At 43.3% G+C, this 17,899-nt stretch overlaps 1 protein-coding gene across 4 annotated transcripts in view; it reads left to right on the top strand.

Annotated features, from left to right (window-relative positions):
- LOC121569219 (cilia- and flagella-associated protein 46) overlaps positions 1-17,899 on the top strand; it is a 105,892-nt gene that overhangs the window by 20,115 nt on the left and 67,878 nt on the right. For all 4 annotated transcript variants that reach the window (XM_041879994.1, XM_041880023.1, XM_041880005.1 and 1 more), the window contains exons 14-20: positions 210-339; positions 930-1,054; positions 2,437-2,576; positions 11,667-11,779; positions 12,323-12,535; positions 12,814-13,039; positions 16,843-16,992. In XM_041879994.1, the coding sequence (XP_041735928.1) occupies positions 210-339; positions 930-1,054; positions 2,437-2,576; positions 11,667-11,779; positions 12,323-12,535; positions 12,814-13,039; positions 16,843-16,992 (1,097 nt within the window). The remainder of the gene's footprint in view (positions 1-209; positions 340-929; positions 1,055-2,436; positions 2,577-11,666; positions 11,780-12,322; positions 12,536-12,813; positions 13,040-16,842; positions 16,993-17,899) is intronic.

The raw sequence follows: 17,899 nt of genomic DNA on the forward strand, positions 1-17,899 counted from the left end.
TTTCTGATTAATCAGCGATTCAGCTTTTTATTTACCTGATTTTATGCCAATCACAACACTGTTTGTCAGGGCTGGGAAGAGTCTGTGGCAAATTGCAGCCTCCCTGGATTCGTTCTAATTTCAAAGGGATTGTCCAATATGATGGACTATTTATCACTATTCCAATGCAGTTGGTTTCTTAATGTAAATGTGTATTCAAATGTGTTTAGTCCCCTCAGGCACCAGTGGACCTGGCGGTGTGGCTCATCTCTCTGCTAAGGCTCAGCACCACTCTGCATGTGTTGAGAAGGTACAGGGACACCTGGCCAGACAGAGAGCTGGCAAGAATGACAGGGAGAGGTGTGTATTATGTAAATATGAGTGAATGTGTGTGTGCATACGTGTTTATGAGTGAGTGAGTGAGAGGGTGAGTGAATGAATGAGAGGGTGAGAGAGAATATATCAAGGTTTTCTATGAACATGTGCTCTTGTCTTGATATCTTACAGGCCTTAACACAAATGAGTGCACATGGTGCGTAATCAAAATGTTATGAACATTAACCATTTGGTAGCTAGCGACTTTAAATACGTTTCTATGTCCTAGGACACTGTGAAGCCAAGCTGAACTATGTGGCTTATTCATTTTTAGTGCATAATACTGATACTGAATATCATTAGTAGGAGGTTTTTCAGGGTGAGGATATGGAATGATGTGTAGCAGCACAACCAGCCTTCCACCAGGCTTCACTAATACCCTGTAGAATAAACACATAAAAAAGGCATGGCATCACGGTGGGGGGAGAACATACAACCAGTGCGGTCGAACTAGCCAAAGGAAACATTTATTATTTAGCATTGCCCAAACAAACACTTTTCCAATACAGAATGTTCTCATGGCAGACTCCCACCTATGGGAAAGTATGGAACATTGTATTTGTTATTTTTTTCAGGGTGAAATTGTGGGCAGCCTTGGCAAAGACAGCTAGGAAGCAAGAGGTTTGGGATGTGTGTCGAGCTGCCTGTCGTTTCTGTCTGCTCTACGATGATGGAAGATGGAAAGCTCCTAAATCAGACTGTGAGGAACTTTCACTTTGGCAACAGAAGGGATATATATATACACTACCGTTCAAAAGTTGCAAAGAAAAAGCCATATCTCAGACTGGCCAATAAAAAGAAAAGATTAAGATGGGCAGTCTGAGATATGGCTTTTTCTATACAACTCTGCCTAGAAGGTCAGCATCCCGGAGTCGCCTCTTCACTGTTGACGTTGAGACTGGTGTTTTGCAGGTACTATTTAATGAAGATGCCAGTTGAGGACCTGTGAGGCGCCTGTTTCTCAAACTAGACACTAATGTATTTGTCCTCTTGCTCAGTTGTGCACCGGGGCCTCCCACTACTCTTTCTATTCTGGTTAGAGCCAGTTTGCGCTGTTCTGTGAAGGGACTAGTACACAGCATTGTACGAGATCTTCAGTTTCTTGGCAATTTCTTGCATGGAATAGCCTTCATTTCTCAGAACAAGAATAGACTGACGAGTTTCAGAAGAAAGTTATTTGTTTCTGGCCATTTTGAGCCTGTAATCAAACCCACAATTGCTGATGCTCCAAATACTCAACTAGTCTCAAGAAGGCCAGTTTTATTGCTTCTTTAATCAGAACAACAGTTTTCAGCTGTGCTAACATAATTGCAAAAGGGTTTTCTAATGATCAATTAGCCTTTTAAAATGATAAACTTGGATTAGTAAACATAACGTGCCATTGGAACACAGGACTGATGGTTGCTGATAATGGGCCTCTGTACGCCTATGTAGATATTCCATAAAAAATCTGCCGTTTCCACCTACAATAGCCATTTACAACATTAACAATGTCTACACTGTATTTCTGATCAATTTGATGTTATTTGAATGGACAAAAAAATTGCTTTTCTTTCGAAAACAAGGACATTTCTAAGTGACCCGAAACTTTTAAACGGTAGTATATATATATATATATATATATATATATATATATATATATATATATATATATATATATATAGCAAGCATAACTAATTGTATCAAGAGGAATTTATTATTAATCCTAGCCCAGGAAACCTAAGTAGTGGGAATCTTTACTCTGGAGGATTGTAGCGTCTGGTACGCTTTGAGGTTACATTTACATTTTAAAAATGTTTTCACAGCCTAATTGATTTCTCAAAGTCAGTCTATCCACAGCGCTCAACTGCTTCATTGAAATCATTATGGGGATATAGAATAAAATCATCTTACATGTTTATTTGGGTGCAAATGAGTTAATTATCAACCAGTGCTATTGATAACTAGCAGGTGGCTCACTGGGTAGTGTCAGCGGTAATGGAGATTAGTGGAGGAGGGAGGAGAGACTGGGTTGTTTACGGAAGCACTGATGCATAACTGCACACGCTCACTCTGGCTCACTCGATACCCTCTGGTCCCCAGGTGAGCGCAAGGCGGGGGACGAGAGCCCAGTGGAGGGTGGACTCCATGGTGACGGGCGTCCATCGGCAGGGCGACTGGCCCAGAGTGCGGAGAAGGACCTGCTCCGTCTGCTGGCTGAAGTGTGCTTCATCAATGCTGAGGTCAGATGACCACCTTTGACCCTTGACCCCTTTCTCTTAATATCCTTTTTTTCTACAAGCGTCACGGGACTCATCTGAAGTCAGTACCGCCGATCTGCCAACTTCTGTTTGTAGAGTCTGAACGGTTTGGGCTACACATGAACATGTACATGTCGGTTGTTTTGCTCAAGGACACTCACAAGCCTCAAGACTCGTCTGAAGGTAGTCTGGTACCAGTTAAAACAATTAATGGAAGTAGTTTAGTGCCCAGTTTTCTGGGTAGAATATGGGTCCAAAAAAATATCAATAATTTCCTGATCTTTCTTATATCTCTCAGATATTGGACAGACACTTTAAAACAAACTTCCTTTTGATTTATTTTTGACTATCTGTTTTTCTATGTATGAATCTGTTATTCAATGCGTTTCTATGGGCTAATATTAGTAAGGCCAAATTCAGTGTTTCATCAAATAATGTTAATTCTAAAATCCAAAATCAAATGGCTGCATGATCCTTGGTATGACCATCTTAAAACAATTCCATATGTTAGCTTAGTAGAACCCCCCCTCCCCCTCAGTTCTCCTGACCACACACTATAGTCACTATGACTTTTCTTATAGACAATGATTGATTCTATTGATGCAATTAATGCAAAGTAAAGACAAAATACCAATATTAGCAGTAGAGTGGCGCTGTGGGATTTAATCAGATTGAGCCCAGCGGAACAGAGGGGGTGTACTATGATACGAGATAGAACAGTTAGTGAGCTAACTTTGGTCAACTGAGTTCAACTCGGGATAACCGGGCACACGAAAGTGACTCACCTTTTATGGCAACGAATCCTTCGGAACTAACCTGCTCCGGGGCAGACTAACTCAGGGCTAACTCCACTTATCCTGAATGAAATCAGATTCCCTCTCGCAAAGATGGCGTCATCATCCCCTTCGTTTGAGGAAGACGACTGATTTAAAGGTAGAGTCAGCGATATGATGTATACTGAACAAAAATATAAATGCAACATGCAACAATTAAAAATATTTTATTGAGTTACAGTTCATATAAGGAAATCCGTCAATTGAAATAAATTCATTAGGCTCTAATCAATGGATTTCACATGACTGGGAATACAGATATGCATCTGTTGGTCACAGATACCTTTAAAAAAATGGGCCTCACAATGGGCCTCAGGATCTCGTCACAGTATCTCTGTGCATTCAAATTGCCATCGATAAAATGCAATTGTATTCGTTGTCCTTAGCTTATGCCTGAACATTCAATTCTCTGGCAACAGCTTTGGTGGACATTCCTGCAGTCAGCATGCCAATTGCACTCTCCTTCAAAACTTGAGACATATGTGGCATTGTGTTGTGTGACAAAACTGCACATTTTAGAGTGGCCTTTTATTGTCCCCAGCACAAGGTGCACCTGTTTTGCTAGCACAGACTGGAATATGTTCCGGGATTCTTCCGATAGCATTGAGGAGTACACCACATCAGTCACTGGCTTCATCAATAAGTGCATTGATGATGTCTTCCCCACAGTGACCGTACGTACATACCCCAACCAGAAGCCATGGATTACAGGCAACATCCGCACTGAGCTAAAGGGTAGAGCTGCCACTTTCAAGGAGCGGGACTCTAACCCGGACGCTTATAAGAAATCCCGCTATGCCCTCCGACGAACCATCAAACAGGCAAAGAGTCAATACAGAACTAAGATTGAATCGTACTACACCGGCTCTGACACTCGTCGGATGTGGCATGGCTTGAAAACTATTACAGACTACAAAGGGAAGCACAGCCGCGAGCTCCCCAGTGACACAAGCCTACCAGATGAGCTAAATCACATCTATGCCCGCTTCGAGGCAAGCAACACTGAAGCATGCATGAGAGCATCAGCTGTTCCGGATGACTATGTGATCACGCTCTCCCTAGCCAATGTAAGTAAGACTTTTAAGCAGGTCAACATTCACAAGGCCGCAGGGCCAGACGGATTACCAGGACGTGTACACCGAACATGCGCTGACCAACTGGCAAGTGTCTTCACTGACATTTTCAACATGTTCCTGACTGAGTCTGTAATACCAACATGTTTCAAGCAGACCACCATAGTACCTGTGCCCAAGAACACTAAGATAACCTGCCTAAATGACTACCGACCCGTAGCACTCACGTCTGTAGCCATGAAGTGCTTTGAAAGGCTGTTCAACACCATTATCCCAGAAACCCTAGACCCACTCTAATTTGCATACCACCCCAACAGATCCACAGATTATGCAATCTCTATTGCACTCCACATGAGAATGCTATTCATTGACTACAGCTCAGCGTTCAACACCATAGTGCCCTCAAAGCTCATCACTAAGCTAAGGACCCTGGGACTAAACACCTCCCTCTGCAATTGGATCCTGGACTTCCTGACGGGCCGCCCCCAGGTGGTAAGGGTAGGTAACAACACATCTGCCACGCTGATCCTCAACACGGAGGCCCCTCAGGGGTGCGTGCTCAGTCCCCTCCTGAACTCCCTGTTCACCCATGACTGCATGGCCAGGCACGACTCCAACACCATCATTAAGTTTGCTGACGACACAACAGTGGTAGGCCTGATCACCGACAACGATGAGACAGCCTATAGGGAGGAGGTCAGAGACCTGGCCCTATTTGCATTGCCCCCCCACCCCACCCCACCCCAACCCCCTCTTTTACGCTGCTGCTACTCTCTTTTTATTTATGCATAGTCACTTTAACTCTACCCACATGTACATATTACCTCAATGACCTCAACTAACCGATGCCCCCGCACATTGACTCTGTACTGGTACCCCCTGTATATAGCCTCCCTACTGTTATTATATTTTACTGATGCTCTTTTATTTTTACTTATCAATTTTTTACTGAACACTTTTTTTTTTTTTCTTAAAAACTGCATTGTTGGTTAAGGGCTTGTAAGTAAGCATTTCACTGTAAGGTCTACACCTGTTGTATTCGGCGCATGTGGCAAATACAATTTGATTTGATTTGTGTAATGATTAGGGCTGTCCCTGACAAAATCTTGGTCGAGCGAGAGTCGTCTGTTCTTTAGACCAATTGATTGGTCAAAATGTTACGTGTATTTTTCCATATATAGACACGTGTTTTAATTAAATCAACTACAGTGCATTTGGAAAGTATTCAGACCCCTTGAATTTTTCCACATTTTGTTACGTTACAGCCTTATTCTAAAATTGATTAAATACATTTGTTTCCTCATCAATCTACACACAATCCAGTTTCCATTGATCATCCTTGTGGTGTTTATACAACTTGATTGGAGTCCACCTGTGGTAAATTCAATTGATTGGACATGATTTGGAAAGGCACACACCTGTCTATATAAGGTCCCTCAGTTGACAGTGCATGTCATAGCAAAAGCCATGAGGTCAAAGGAATTGTCCGTAGAGCTCCGAGACAGGATTGTGTTGAGGCACAGATCTGGGGAAGGGTACCAAAAGGTCCCCAAGAACACAGTAGCCTCCATCATTCTTAAATTAAAGAAGTTTGGAACCACTAAGACTCTTCCTAGAGGTGGCCGCCCTGCCAAACTGAGCAATTGGGGGAGAAGAGCCTTAACCTGATGGTCACTCTGAAAGAGTTCCAGAGTTCCTCTGTGGAGATGGGAGAACCTTCCATAAGGACAACCATCTCTGCAGCACTCCACCAATCAGGCCTTTATGGTAGAGTGGCCAGACAGAAGCCACTCCTCAGTAAAAGGCACATGACAGCCCACTTGGAGTTTGCCAAAAGGCACCTAAAGACTCTCAGACCATGAGAAACAAGATTCTCTGGTCTGATGAAACCAAGATTGAACTCTTTGGCCTGAATGCCAAGCGTCACGTCTGGAGGAAACCTGGCACCATCCCTATGGTGAAGCATGGTGGTGGCAGCATCATGCTTTGGGGATGTTTTTCAGCGGCAGAGACTGGGAGACTAGTCAGGATTGAGGCAAAGATGAACAGAGCAAAGTACAGAGAGATCCTTGGTGAAAACCTGCTCCAGAGCGCTCAGGACCTTAGGCTGGGGCGAAGGTTCACCTTCCAACAGGACAACAATCCTAAGCACACAGCCAAGACAACGCAGGAGTGGCTTCGGGACAAGTCTCTGAATGTCCTTGAGTGACCCAGCCAGAGTCCGGATTTGAACCCCGATCGAACATCTCTGGAGAGACCTGAAAATAGCTGTGCTGCGACGCCCCCCCTCCAACCTGACAGAGCTTGAGAGGATCTGCAGAGAAGAATGGGAGTAAAGTAAAGGGTCGGAATACTTATGTAAATGTAATATTTCCGAATTTTTTTTATTTATACATTTGCAAAAATGTCTAACAACCTGTTTTTGATTTGTCATTATGGGGTATTGTGTGTAGATTGATGAGGGGGAAAAAACTATTTAATCAATTTTAGAATAAGGCTGTAACGTAACAAAATGTGGAAAAAGTCAAGGGGTCTGAATACTTTCCGAATGCACTGTATGTGCACTGAGCTTGTCTGATGCTTTAAGCGGACTGTTTGATGAAATAATTAAGACACACAAATGACTAAAGGGATTGTGCCGCCTTGTTCAAACTTGCTGTGCTAAAAAAACTAAAACAAAAAACAGCGAGTGACTGTGTGACTAGCACCCGTTGTCTCTCTCCTCCCTGCTGCAGCGACCACCACAGAACATCAGTGTGTATAGCGCTGTCCGTGTTGCTGAAGCTGCAACATAATTACATCAATTTCTGACTGAAAAGTTGTTACCGAAATCCCTAATTTGTTTAGGAAACACATTAAATATTCCCTCAACCCTTGCTCTCTTTACGTGACACATGTATGCTTCGCAATGCACGTGACTAATAGAGCCTGACCTATAGCATAATCATGATCACATCAATAAATTGGTTATAACAAACTCTGAACAACGTAACACCTGACAGCAAAATGGATGCAGAGGACGTGACAAATACACTCGAAATGGGGGAATGTTTACTGGTTGCGCAGGAGGTAAAGGGGAAGTCAGATGTGTGGAATAAATTTGACTAGTTGTGGAAAATAAGGAATGGAGCAAGCGCTGTGTGCATATTAGGCCTATGTGTGCCAAACAGGTGCTGTTAGATTACAATATACTTTTTCTTACCGTTTGGAACAATGTAAAAAACACAAAATAAATTATAAGCGTACCATAGAGTCTGTTGTAATGTTTTTTTGTAAAGCCTTTATTACAGCATAGACTGAAAACAGTTGCATTCATTTGTGAATGCAATTTCAGAAATGGAACGGTTTAGGCCTATTTATTGTTTACGCTAATTATTCAATGGTCGCTTTATTTTATTTTAAAACTAAAATGCTTGATTGCATTTCACATCATGAATGACTCGTATGCTGAGTGATGACATGAACAAATAAATGATTGATTGACACAGTAGCCTATATAAGTATTGAAATATAGGCCTGAGTAAGTTATGGTATTAAGACTAAACAGGATGTGCTCTTAGGCCTACAGCTCGATGGTGGTTATACAAGGCTGCTATGCTAAGCCTACTAATGATAATGACATTACTTATTATTATAATGATGATCATAATAATAATAGTAATAATAACAATAAGAAGGAGATCAGAGAAAAAGGAGGGTTATTATTATTATTATTATTATTATTATTATAAATATAATTTTTCTGACAATTATAAATCAAACCAGAGAGGCTGGTCTAACAAAAACAAGTGTAAAGCCTTTATTACAGCATAGCAAAGATTAAAAACAGCCAGATTAGTGAAATTGTTGCGTGAGGCTTGGTGCTCATGGAATCAGTAGGCTATCAACCAAACACTCAAACAGACAACAGAAGCAGGATCTGTCTTATTTCTGTAAATATGTATGGATGATTTATAAAGCCAGGCACATTTAACAGTTAGGCTATTGATTATAGACCTAGTTAAATTAGGGTTTCCTCTCTCCTCACTTTTCTTAGACAATTAAGGCAAGGGATGTTTCCTCATCTCCTAACTCGGCTGCTGCTTCCGCCGCATTGTTCTCAACACTAATAAGCTGGTTAACTTTGCTATTATGCACATAGCAACATGGTCTGGGAAAAGGCGCCATTTCAACAGCGCAATGATGTGTTTCAGAACCGCGGACAGCGACCACTATCTAACGCGGGAGAAAGCGCATTTGTTATAAAATAATATAATTTGTATTTGTGTTGCATGTCTTAGACTGATGGACTGTGCCATCCCAACGGCCTCCACAATGGATCAGTCCACTCAGACAGGCCCAAATCAGACAGGTGTCTTGTACACCATAATTTTTTTTTTTGCGCTACTGCTCGACCGACAGCCTATCGACCAAACAATTGACCAGTCGTCTCTAAATGGGGTCAGCCCTAATAATGATCGTGCTGTTTGATCAGCTTCTTGATATGCCACACCTGTCAGGTGGATGGATTATCTTGGCAAAGGAGAAATGCTAACAGGGATGTAATCAAATTTGTACACAAAATTTGAGAGAAATAAGCTTTTCGTGCGTATGGAAAATTTCTGGGATCTTTTATTTCAGCTTATGAAACATGGGACCAACACTTTACATGTTGCGTTTATATTTTTTGGTCAGTGTAGATGCAGAAAGTAAACAGCATTGTGGGTCATTTTCCACAACATGAAGAGCTCGCCGTTTGACTCACTGGACTTATCCGTGTGCGACATGTAAGCGCAGTTACAAGCCTGGCTGTAGTTAACGTCAGGTGGAGGATCAATATCCACCTTCGTAACATGGATGAAGCCTGAGCTGAAATGTGAAGCTAACTGAAGCTGGCTAGCTTTATAAAATCCTGAGTAGATTTAGCTTGTATCGTAGTATACCCCTCTCAGGGTTCTCTCCAGGATGTTTTAACAAGGAGAGGGGCAGTGCCCACCTTAGGATTCTGAGATTTTTAGGTTTTTGAACACCTGTAACTGACATTTCCTGCAATCTAGAGCAAAAACATACCCTATTAGGGTGTGATGCCTGACCTTAAATAAATAAAGTAAAAAAAATAACAAAATAATTTTTTATTACATACAGCCAGTCCACAAGGTGGGGCAGCGCCACTCTTACATTCTTTGAGGAGAACCCTGCCTCTGGTGTTGATTTCTTCGGTCTTGTTCACTCTTCTTGATACCTTGATGCAACATTGTTCTGCTCGTCAGACTGTGTGATTCAACAGACCCATCGGACCTCTGGCGCCAAGCTTTTAATAAATATTCAGAGATACAGTGCATTCGGAAAGTATTCAGATCCCTTGACCTTTTCCACAGTTTGTTACGTTACAGCCTTATTCTAAAATGTATGACATTGTTTTTTCCCTCATCAATCTACACACAATATCCGATAATGACAAAGCAAAAACAGATTTTTAGCATTTTCTGCAAATGTATTACAAATAAAAAAATGAAATATCACATTTACATAAGTATTCAGACCCTTTACTCAGTACTTTGTTGAAGCACCTACAGCCTTAAGCAATTACAGCCTTAAGTCTTTGTGGGTTTGACGCTACAAGCTTGGCACACCTGTATTTGGGGAGTTTCTCCTATTCTTCTTTGCAGATCCTCTCAAGCTCTGTCAGGTTGGATGGGGAGCATCTCTGCACAGCTATTTTCAGGTCTCTCCAGAGATGTTCGATCAGGTTCAAGTCTGGGCTCTGGCTGAGCCACTCAAGGACATTCAGAGACTTGTCCCGGGTCGTTGTCCTGTTGGAAGGTGAACCTTTGCCCCAGTCTGAGGTCCTGAGCGCTCTGGAGCAGGTTTTCATCAAGGATCTCTCTGTACTTCGCTCCGTTCATATTTCCCTCAATCCTGACTAGTCACCCAGTCCCTGCCACTGAAAAACAACCTCACAGCGTGATGCTGCCACCACCATGCTTCACCGTAGGGATGGTGTCAGGTTTCCTCCAGACGTGACGCTTGGCATTCAGGCCAAAGAGTTCAATCTTGGTTTCATCAGACCAGAGAATCTTGTTTCTCATGGTCTACTGACGAGTGGCTTCTGTCTGGCCACTCAACCATAAAGGACTGATTGGTGGAGTGTTGCAGAGATGGTTGTCCTTATGGAAGGTTCTCCCATCTCCACAGATGAACTCTGGAGCTCTGCCAGAGTGACCATCGTGTTCTTGCTCACCTCCCTGACCAAGGCCCTTCTCCCCTGATTGCTCAGTTTGGGTGGGCGGCCAGCTCTAGGAAGAGTCTTGTTGGTTCCAAACTTCTTCTATTTTATAATGATGGAGGCCACTGTGTTCTTGGGGACCTTCAATGCTGCAGAAATGTTTTGGTACCCTTCCCCAGATCTGTGCCTCGACACAATCCTGTCTCGGAGCTCTACGGACAATTCCTTCGACCTCATGGCTTCGTTTTTGCTCTGACATGCACTGTCAACTGTGGGACCTTATGTAGACTGGTGTGCCTTTCCAAATCATGTCCTATCAATTGAATTTACCACAGGTGGACTCCAATCAAGTTGTACTAACATCTCAAGGATGATCAATGGAAACAGGATGCATCTGAGCTCAATTTCGAGTCTCATAGCAAATGGTCTGTTTTTTATTTTGAATAAACTTGCCAATATTTCAAAACACCTGTTTTCGTTTTGTCATTATGGGGTATTTTGTGTAGATTGATGAGGGAAAAAATATTGAATACATTTTAGAATAAGGCTGTAACATAACAAAATTTGGAAAAAGTCAAGGGGTCTCAATACTTTCCGAATGCACTGTATTAACTTGACAACGCTGGCTTCGAAGAACAGACAGACATAACAATCTAGAAATAAAGCGATGACCTTGTCGAATTCTGAATTGGATCATCTGCGGCCCCTCTTTTTATAATATCCATCTCTTTGTTCTAAGATAATAGGTTCCCTTTGTTCTTAGAGAGGTTGACTCTTCAAAAAGTGCCCCATGTGACGATACACAAAACTTTTAAAGACTTTCATCTCAGTTGTCAGACAGCTACAGGAGTTAAAATCATTGTTTCTCTGAGCTCACCAGTTATATCGGCTGCCTTTGATGACTATGGCTGTGTGGGGAGGGCAAGTCATCATCAATATAATTTGAGGTTGTACCTTACAGGCCACCATACACAAGCTCCGCTCTGAGGGGGTACAGCTCAACACCCCAGCCGTCCCTCCTGAGGAGAGAGGACTCCGCCTCCCTGAGGACAATCCACAGTGGGCTGTCTACAGGTGAGGACACATGCACACACACTCACGTTTGTTTTCTTCTTTCCTCGTGGGGACCTAAAATGTATTTCCATTCAAAATCCTATTTTCCCTTACCCTAAGCCTAACCTTAACCTGTAACCCAAACCCTAAACCTAATTCCTAAACCTAACCACTAACCTCTTACCTTAACCCTAATTCTAACCATAACCCTAATTGTAACCCTAAACCGAACCCCTAAGCTTAAAATAGCCTTTGTCCTCATGAGGACGTGGGACATTTTCCTTGTTTTCCTATCCTCGTGGGGACTTTTGGGGATTTTAGGTCCCCACAAGGCTGGAAGAATCAACACACACACACACACAAACAAAACATGAAGATAAACGGACAAAGCAAGCCAAGTGTGTAAATGTGTATGTAGTCACAGAGCTTGGTTCACCAGTTTGTTATATGTAATAAGTAGTGTGTTATACAGTATATTAAATATAAAGTGTGGCTTCCTTTGTTTTCTCATATATTATGCATTGCAGACAACATAACTATTGTTCCCCTCCTTTCCACTCCCAGAGATTGGATCCAGGACTTATCTGCCTACGCCACCTCCAACTTCCTGCGGGCAGCCGAGCTGGGAGCAGAGATTCGTGAGGCCTGGGTGGTGGTCAACGCAGCCGTGTACTTATGGAACTACAACAGCCACCTGCTGGCAGCTGGGGAGCAGCGGCGCCTCCTGCCCACCTTTCAGAGAGCCGTGGAGCTGCTGAGACAGACCGGACACGCTGGGTAGGTCTAAGAGGAACATCTCACTGGACGGTAACACTTAAATACTACAAATTGTAACATTTGCTTGTTGCTGACACACACTTACTGCTCATCAGCCTTTTAATGACATAGTACATATAAGCACAATTACATTACATGAAAAGTAGTCCATTAAAACCACAATAGGGCAATGCAGGTGCTGTAAGGGCTTTGCTATTTACATAAACCTCTCTCAGTTAAGATGTTGTAGCTGATGTCAGTTTGTATGTACAGAGTATGACGCTCTTCTGTGCTTCCAGGGAGCCGGTGCTGTTGGTTATGCTGTGTGATGCGGTGGCCCAGGGGCTGATCCAGCCCTGGTTTGTGTCGGTTGCTGGGCTGGGAACTGGCCAGGGAAGGGAGGACAGCGGAGGCAAGGGGGAGTTGAGGAAGAAAGGAGCTGGGAAGGGAGCCGAGAGGACAGGCAGCATCCACAGCCTCACCCTGGACCACGCGGCCCTCCAGGACATGCGGAAGGCTCTGGAGGTGTGTGTGTGTGTGGGTCAAGTAGTGAGCTAGACAGGAGATGGGGCCATGGGAGATTTAAATGGTGACTTGCTAATAAGGATTGGCAGAGAGTCAGGTTCTATTATCCTTCAATGTGCTGTCAAGGGTACTCCCTCCCCTGAAGAGGTCTTAATTTGGGCTCTGCAAAAACAAACACTCTCTCCCACTCTGAGCTTATTGGGATAGGCAGATGGCAGAGGTGGACATGCATAAAGACCTGAACTGTGTTACTGCAGGGTAGTTTGAGGGATCAGAGAGCTGTGCCTGTGTATTCGTCAAGGGCAGCCTCTGGTCTTCAGGTTTCCCAAGTCTCTCTGAATAAGTTATCTCTAAATAAGTTCCTGGAGGGCTGTTGAAAATCTTTCTGGCTTACATCTTACTATCTCCAGTACCTCCTAGATGTGCTGTTGTACATAAAAAGCAAACAAAATTGAAAAAGGGGGCACAAAGAATGAAAGAATCAAGGCACTTTGAAACATGCTGCTTTTCAGAAATACTCTAAATACAACTAGGGCTCTGTTTTAACAAATACATATTTCTAACCTAGCGCTATGGTAAATCTTAGCGTAGCCGCTGTTGAGTTGTGGGTGTTAGAAATATTTCTGCTATTTTCACAGCGGGAATCATGGGCGCACTAGCTGGCGGTGGCGAGGAAAGACTGGGTTTTGATGAATAAATAAGTTGTAGGTGTGGGGAGGGCTTGACCACTCACTGGCTAATAAACGTTCTCCATGGCTTAATGCTGCATGCGGTTGTCTCAAGTTGATTAGGCTATTGACAGTCTGCGTTATCATCAACTCCAATTTGTCTGGAGGGCATGGAATATTCTCGCCCTAGTCCATTGTGGATTGATACCGTTTATTAAATAGCATAAAGTAATGAATAATAGCAGTAACAGTAAAATACATTGTTTCGCATGTTTGCAATTCACATTGTTCTATTCGGCTTCAACATGTAAGCCTAAATGTCTTTACGCATCACATTCGCACTTCTCCAGAAATAAAAAAACATTAGGCTCCGATTAATTGTGAATTAAGCAAAAGCATGAGGACAAAAACCTCAAATATTTCAAGGCACTCTCATGAGTAGACCATTTAAAAACCTTTCATTGATAGGCTACTTGGCTAATGTATGGCCAGGATTTTTTTTAAAGACGCACAGATACATTGCTGTAGAACCAGACTTCATTATAGTAGGGTTAGCCTACTGCGGGCTTTGTTTTTAATCAAATAAAAACGAAAACAAGCAATTGAACAGGAAAATAACTTAAATATTTCTAAATATGAGGGTCACAGGCATCATCGCATCGCTCGTTCCATGATGGGCATGTGGACACAAAAAATAAAAAATAAGCACGCAAGCTGATGTTAGACAGGTAAATTACAAGCCTAAATTGCCAACTACCGTGCATTTGACAATAGCGCCGCCGTAGGGGCAGCCAAAAATAGAGCCCCTAGTCTGTGTGAGCCCCAAGTGACTCATTCTGACATTCACCCATTTTCACCCATTCACCCTGCTTTGTTTTTTAAACGTTTTAACTATTTCATGTGAATTAAGTCTTTATTTTCTGCTGCATTTGTTCCCAATTAAATCCCATTTCCTCCATCTATTCTGCTATTCTCCAAATGGTCTGCTATGTCATCAGCACATACTCTGGATAAAAGTAACTTTATTAGTGAATTATTAACTAAGTGTTCTCTTTCAGAACAGAAGATAAAAATGGTTCTCCATTTTCAACATATAGGCGTATACAGTGCATTCGGAAAGTATTCAGACCTCTTGACTTTTTCCACATTTTGTTATGCTACGGCCTTATTCTAAAATTGATTAAATAAAAAAAAATCATCATCAATCTACACACAATAGCCCATAATGACAAAGCGAAAATGTTATTTTTTTGTGTGCAAATTTATAAAAAAACTAAAACAGAAATACCTTATTTACATAAGTATTGAGACCCTTTGCTATGAGACTCGAAATTGAGCTCAGGTGCATCCTGTTTCCATTGATCATCCTTGAAATGTTTCTACAACTTGATTGGAGTCCACCTGTGGTAAATTCAATTGATTGGACATGACACCTGTTTATATAAGGTCCCACAGTGCATTTCAGAGCAAAACCCAAGCCATGAGGTCAAAGGAATTGTCCGTAGAGCTCCGAGACAGGATTGTGTCGAGGCACAGATCTGGTAAAGGGTACCAAAAAATGTCTGCAGCATTGAAGGTCCCCAAGAACACAGTGGCCTCCATCATTCTTAAATGGAAGAAGTTTGGAACCACCAAGACTCTTCCTAGAACTAGCCAACCCAGCCAAACTGAGCAATCGGGGGAGAAGGAAGGGCCTTGGTCAGGGAGGTGACCAAGAACCCGATGGTCACTCTGACAGAGCTCCAGAGTTCATCTATGGAGATGGGAGAACCTTCTAGAAGGACAACCATCTCTGCAGCACTCCACCAATCATGCCTTTATGGTAGAGTTGCCAGACGGAAGCCACTCGTCAGTAAAAGGCACATGACAGCCCGCTTGGAGTTTGCCAAAAGGCACTTAAACAAGAAACAAGATTCTCTGGTCTGATGAAACCAAGATTGAACTCTTTGGCCTGAATGCCAAGCATCATGTATGGAGGAAACCTGGCACCATCCCTAAGGTGAAGCATGGTGGTGGCAGCATCATGCTGTGGGGATGTTTATCAGCTGCAGGGACTGGGAGACTAGTCAGGATCGAGGCAAAGATGAATGGAGCAATGTACAGAGAGATCCTTGATGAAAACCTGCTCCAGAGCGCTCAGGACCTCAGACTGGGGTGAAGGTCTGAGGTCCTTAGGTTCGTTGTCCAACAACGACCCTAAGCACACAGCCAAGACAACGCAGGAGTGGCTTTGGGATAAGTCTCTGAATGTCCTTGAGTGTCCCAGCCAGAGCCCAGACTTGAACCCGATCGAACATCTCTGGAGAGACCTGAAAATAGCTGTGCAGCGACGCTCCCCATCCAACCTGACAGAGCTTGAGAGGATCTGCAGAGAAGAATGGGAGAAACTCCCTAAATACAGGTGTGCCAAGCTTGTAGCGTCATACCCAAGAAGACTCGAGGCTGTAATCGCTGCCAAAGGTGCTTCAACAAAGTATTGAGTAAAGGGTCTGAATACTTATGTAAATTAGATATTTCAGTTTTTTGCTTTTAGATGAATCTGTTTTTGCTTTTTCATTATGGGGTATTGTGTGTAGATTGATGAGGATAAAAAACAATTTAATCAATTTTAGAATAAGGCTGTAACATAACAAAATGTGGAAAAAGTCAAGGGGTCTTAATACTTTACGAACGCGCTGTATATCAGATAAATCTTAGATAGCTAACTTAAACAAACTCAGATTACGCAATGGATTTTCTCTAGATACTGTCATATGTGAAACTGAAAGCCCTGGCTATGGAGTCCCAAGGTTGTGGGTGTATGTTGATTCGAAAAGTGTCTTGTGCAGATTCACATGGTTTGGTTGGTTACTTTGCTAATTGCTATTGTTATGCAAACAATTTAAACCTTTTGCTTATCAGGCAGCCTAGCGGTTAAGAGTGTTGGGCCAGTAACCGAAAGGTCGCTAGTTCGAATCCCCGAGCCGACTAAGTGAAAAATCTGTCTGTGCCCTTCAGCAAGGCACTTAACCCTAATTGCTCCTGTCAGTCGCTCTGGATAAGAGTGTCTGCTAAATGACTAAAATGTAAATGTAACCCTTATGCTGCTATGGTTACTATGCTAACTTTTATTTCCCCCACTTTATGGACTTTTAGCTGTGTGACTATGCACTGCACCTGTCTAATGGCAATGTGCCGGGAGAGAGCGTCCCTATCGCAGCGAGGAAACAGGTCATTTCTACGTGGGTGTGGACCAAGAGGCTCCTCCAGCAGCAGATTGGACAGAAGCTAGACATTGACGATGAGGTACAGTAACATAACGTTCCAGGTCTCCCTTTGGAAATAGGTTTTCTGTCCTCAATGGGACTTCCTGGTTAAATAAATGTTAGATAAAATCAAATAAAAACATGCTCACTCAGTCAAGTTAGTCACTATGATAAGCTGTTTATGAATCTGCCTGGCTGTCGGCCCACCACCTCAAGCTCAACCTCGTCAAGACGGAGCTGCTGTTCCTCTTGTGGAAGGCCTGCCCGTTCCAAGACCTCTCCATCACAGTTGACAACTCCACGGTGTCTCCCTCCCACAGTGCAAATAACCTTGGCTTGACCCTGGACAACCCTGTCGTTCTCCACAAACATCAAAGCATTGACTCCCTCCTGCAGGTTCATGCTCTACAATATCCAGAGTACAACCCTACCTCGCACAGGAAGCGCCACATGTCCTAATCCAGGCACTCGTCATCTCCCTTCTGGACTACTGCAACTCTCTGTTGGCTGGGCTCCCCGCTTGTGCCATCAAATCCCTGCAACGCCACAGCCCGCCTGGTGTTCAACCTTCCCAAGTTCTCCCATCTCACCCCGCTTCTCCGCACACTCCACTGGCTTCCAGTCGAAGCTCGCATCCGCTTCAAGACCCTGGTGCTTGCCTACGGAGCAGCAAGGGAAACTGCCCTTCCCTACCTTCAGGCTATGCTCAAACCCTACACCCCAACCCAAGCACTCAGTTCTGCCACCTCTGGTCTCTTGGCCCTCCCACCCCTACGGGAGGCCAGCTCCCGCTCAGCCCAGTCAAAGCTTTTCTCTGTCCTGGCACCCCAATGGTGGAACTAGCTTCCTCCTGACTCTCATCCCCTTCACTCAAAACTCAGTCATAGCAGCAGCCGGACAAGGGGAAAGAGACTTCTTCAAATATGGGGACTCTTTTATTCCAACAG

This window comes from Coregonus clupeaformis, chromosome 1 (assembly GCF_020615455.1).
Source record: "Coregonus clupeaformis isolate EN_2021a chromosome 1, ASM2061545v1, whole genome shotgun sequence".
In the NCBI taxonomy this organism is placed as follows: domain Eukaryota; kingdom Metazoa; phylum Chordata; class Actinopteri; order Salmoniformes; family Salmonidae; genus Coregonus; species Coregonus clupeaformis.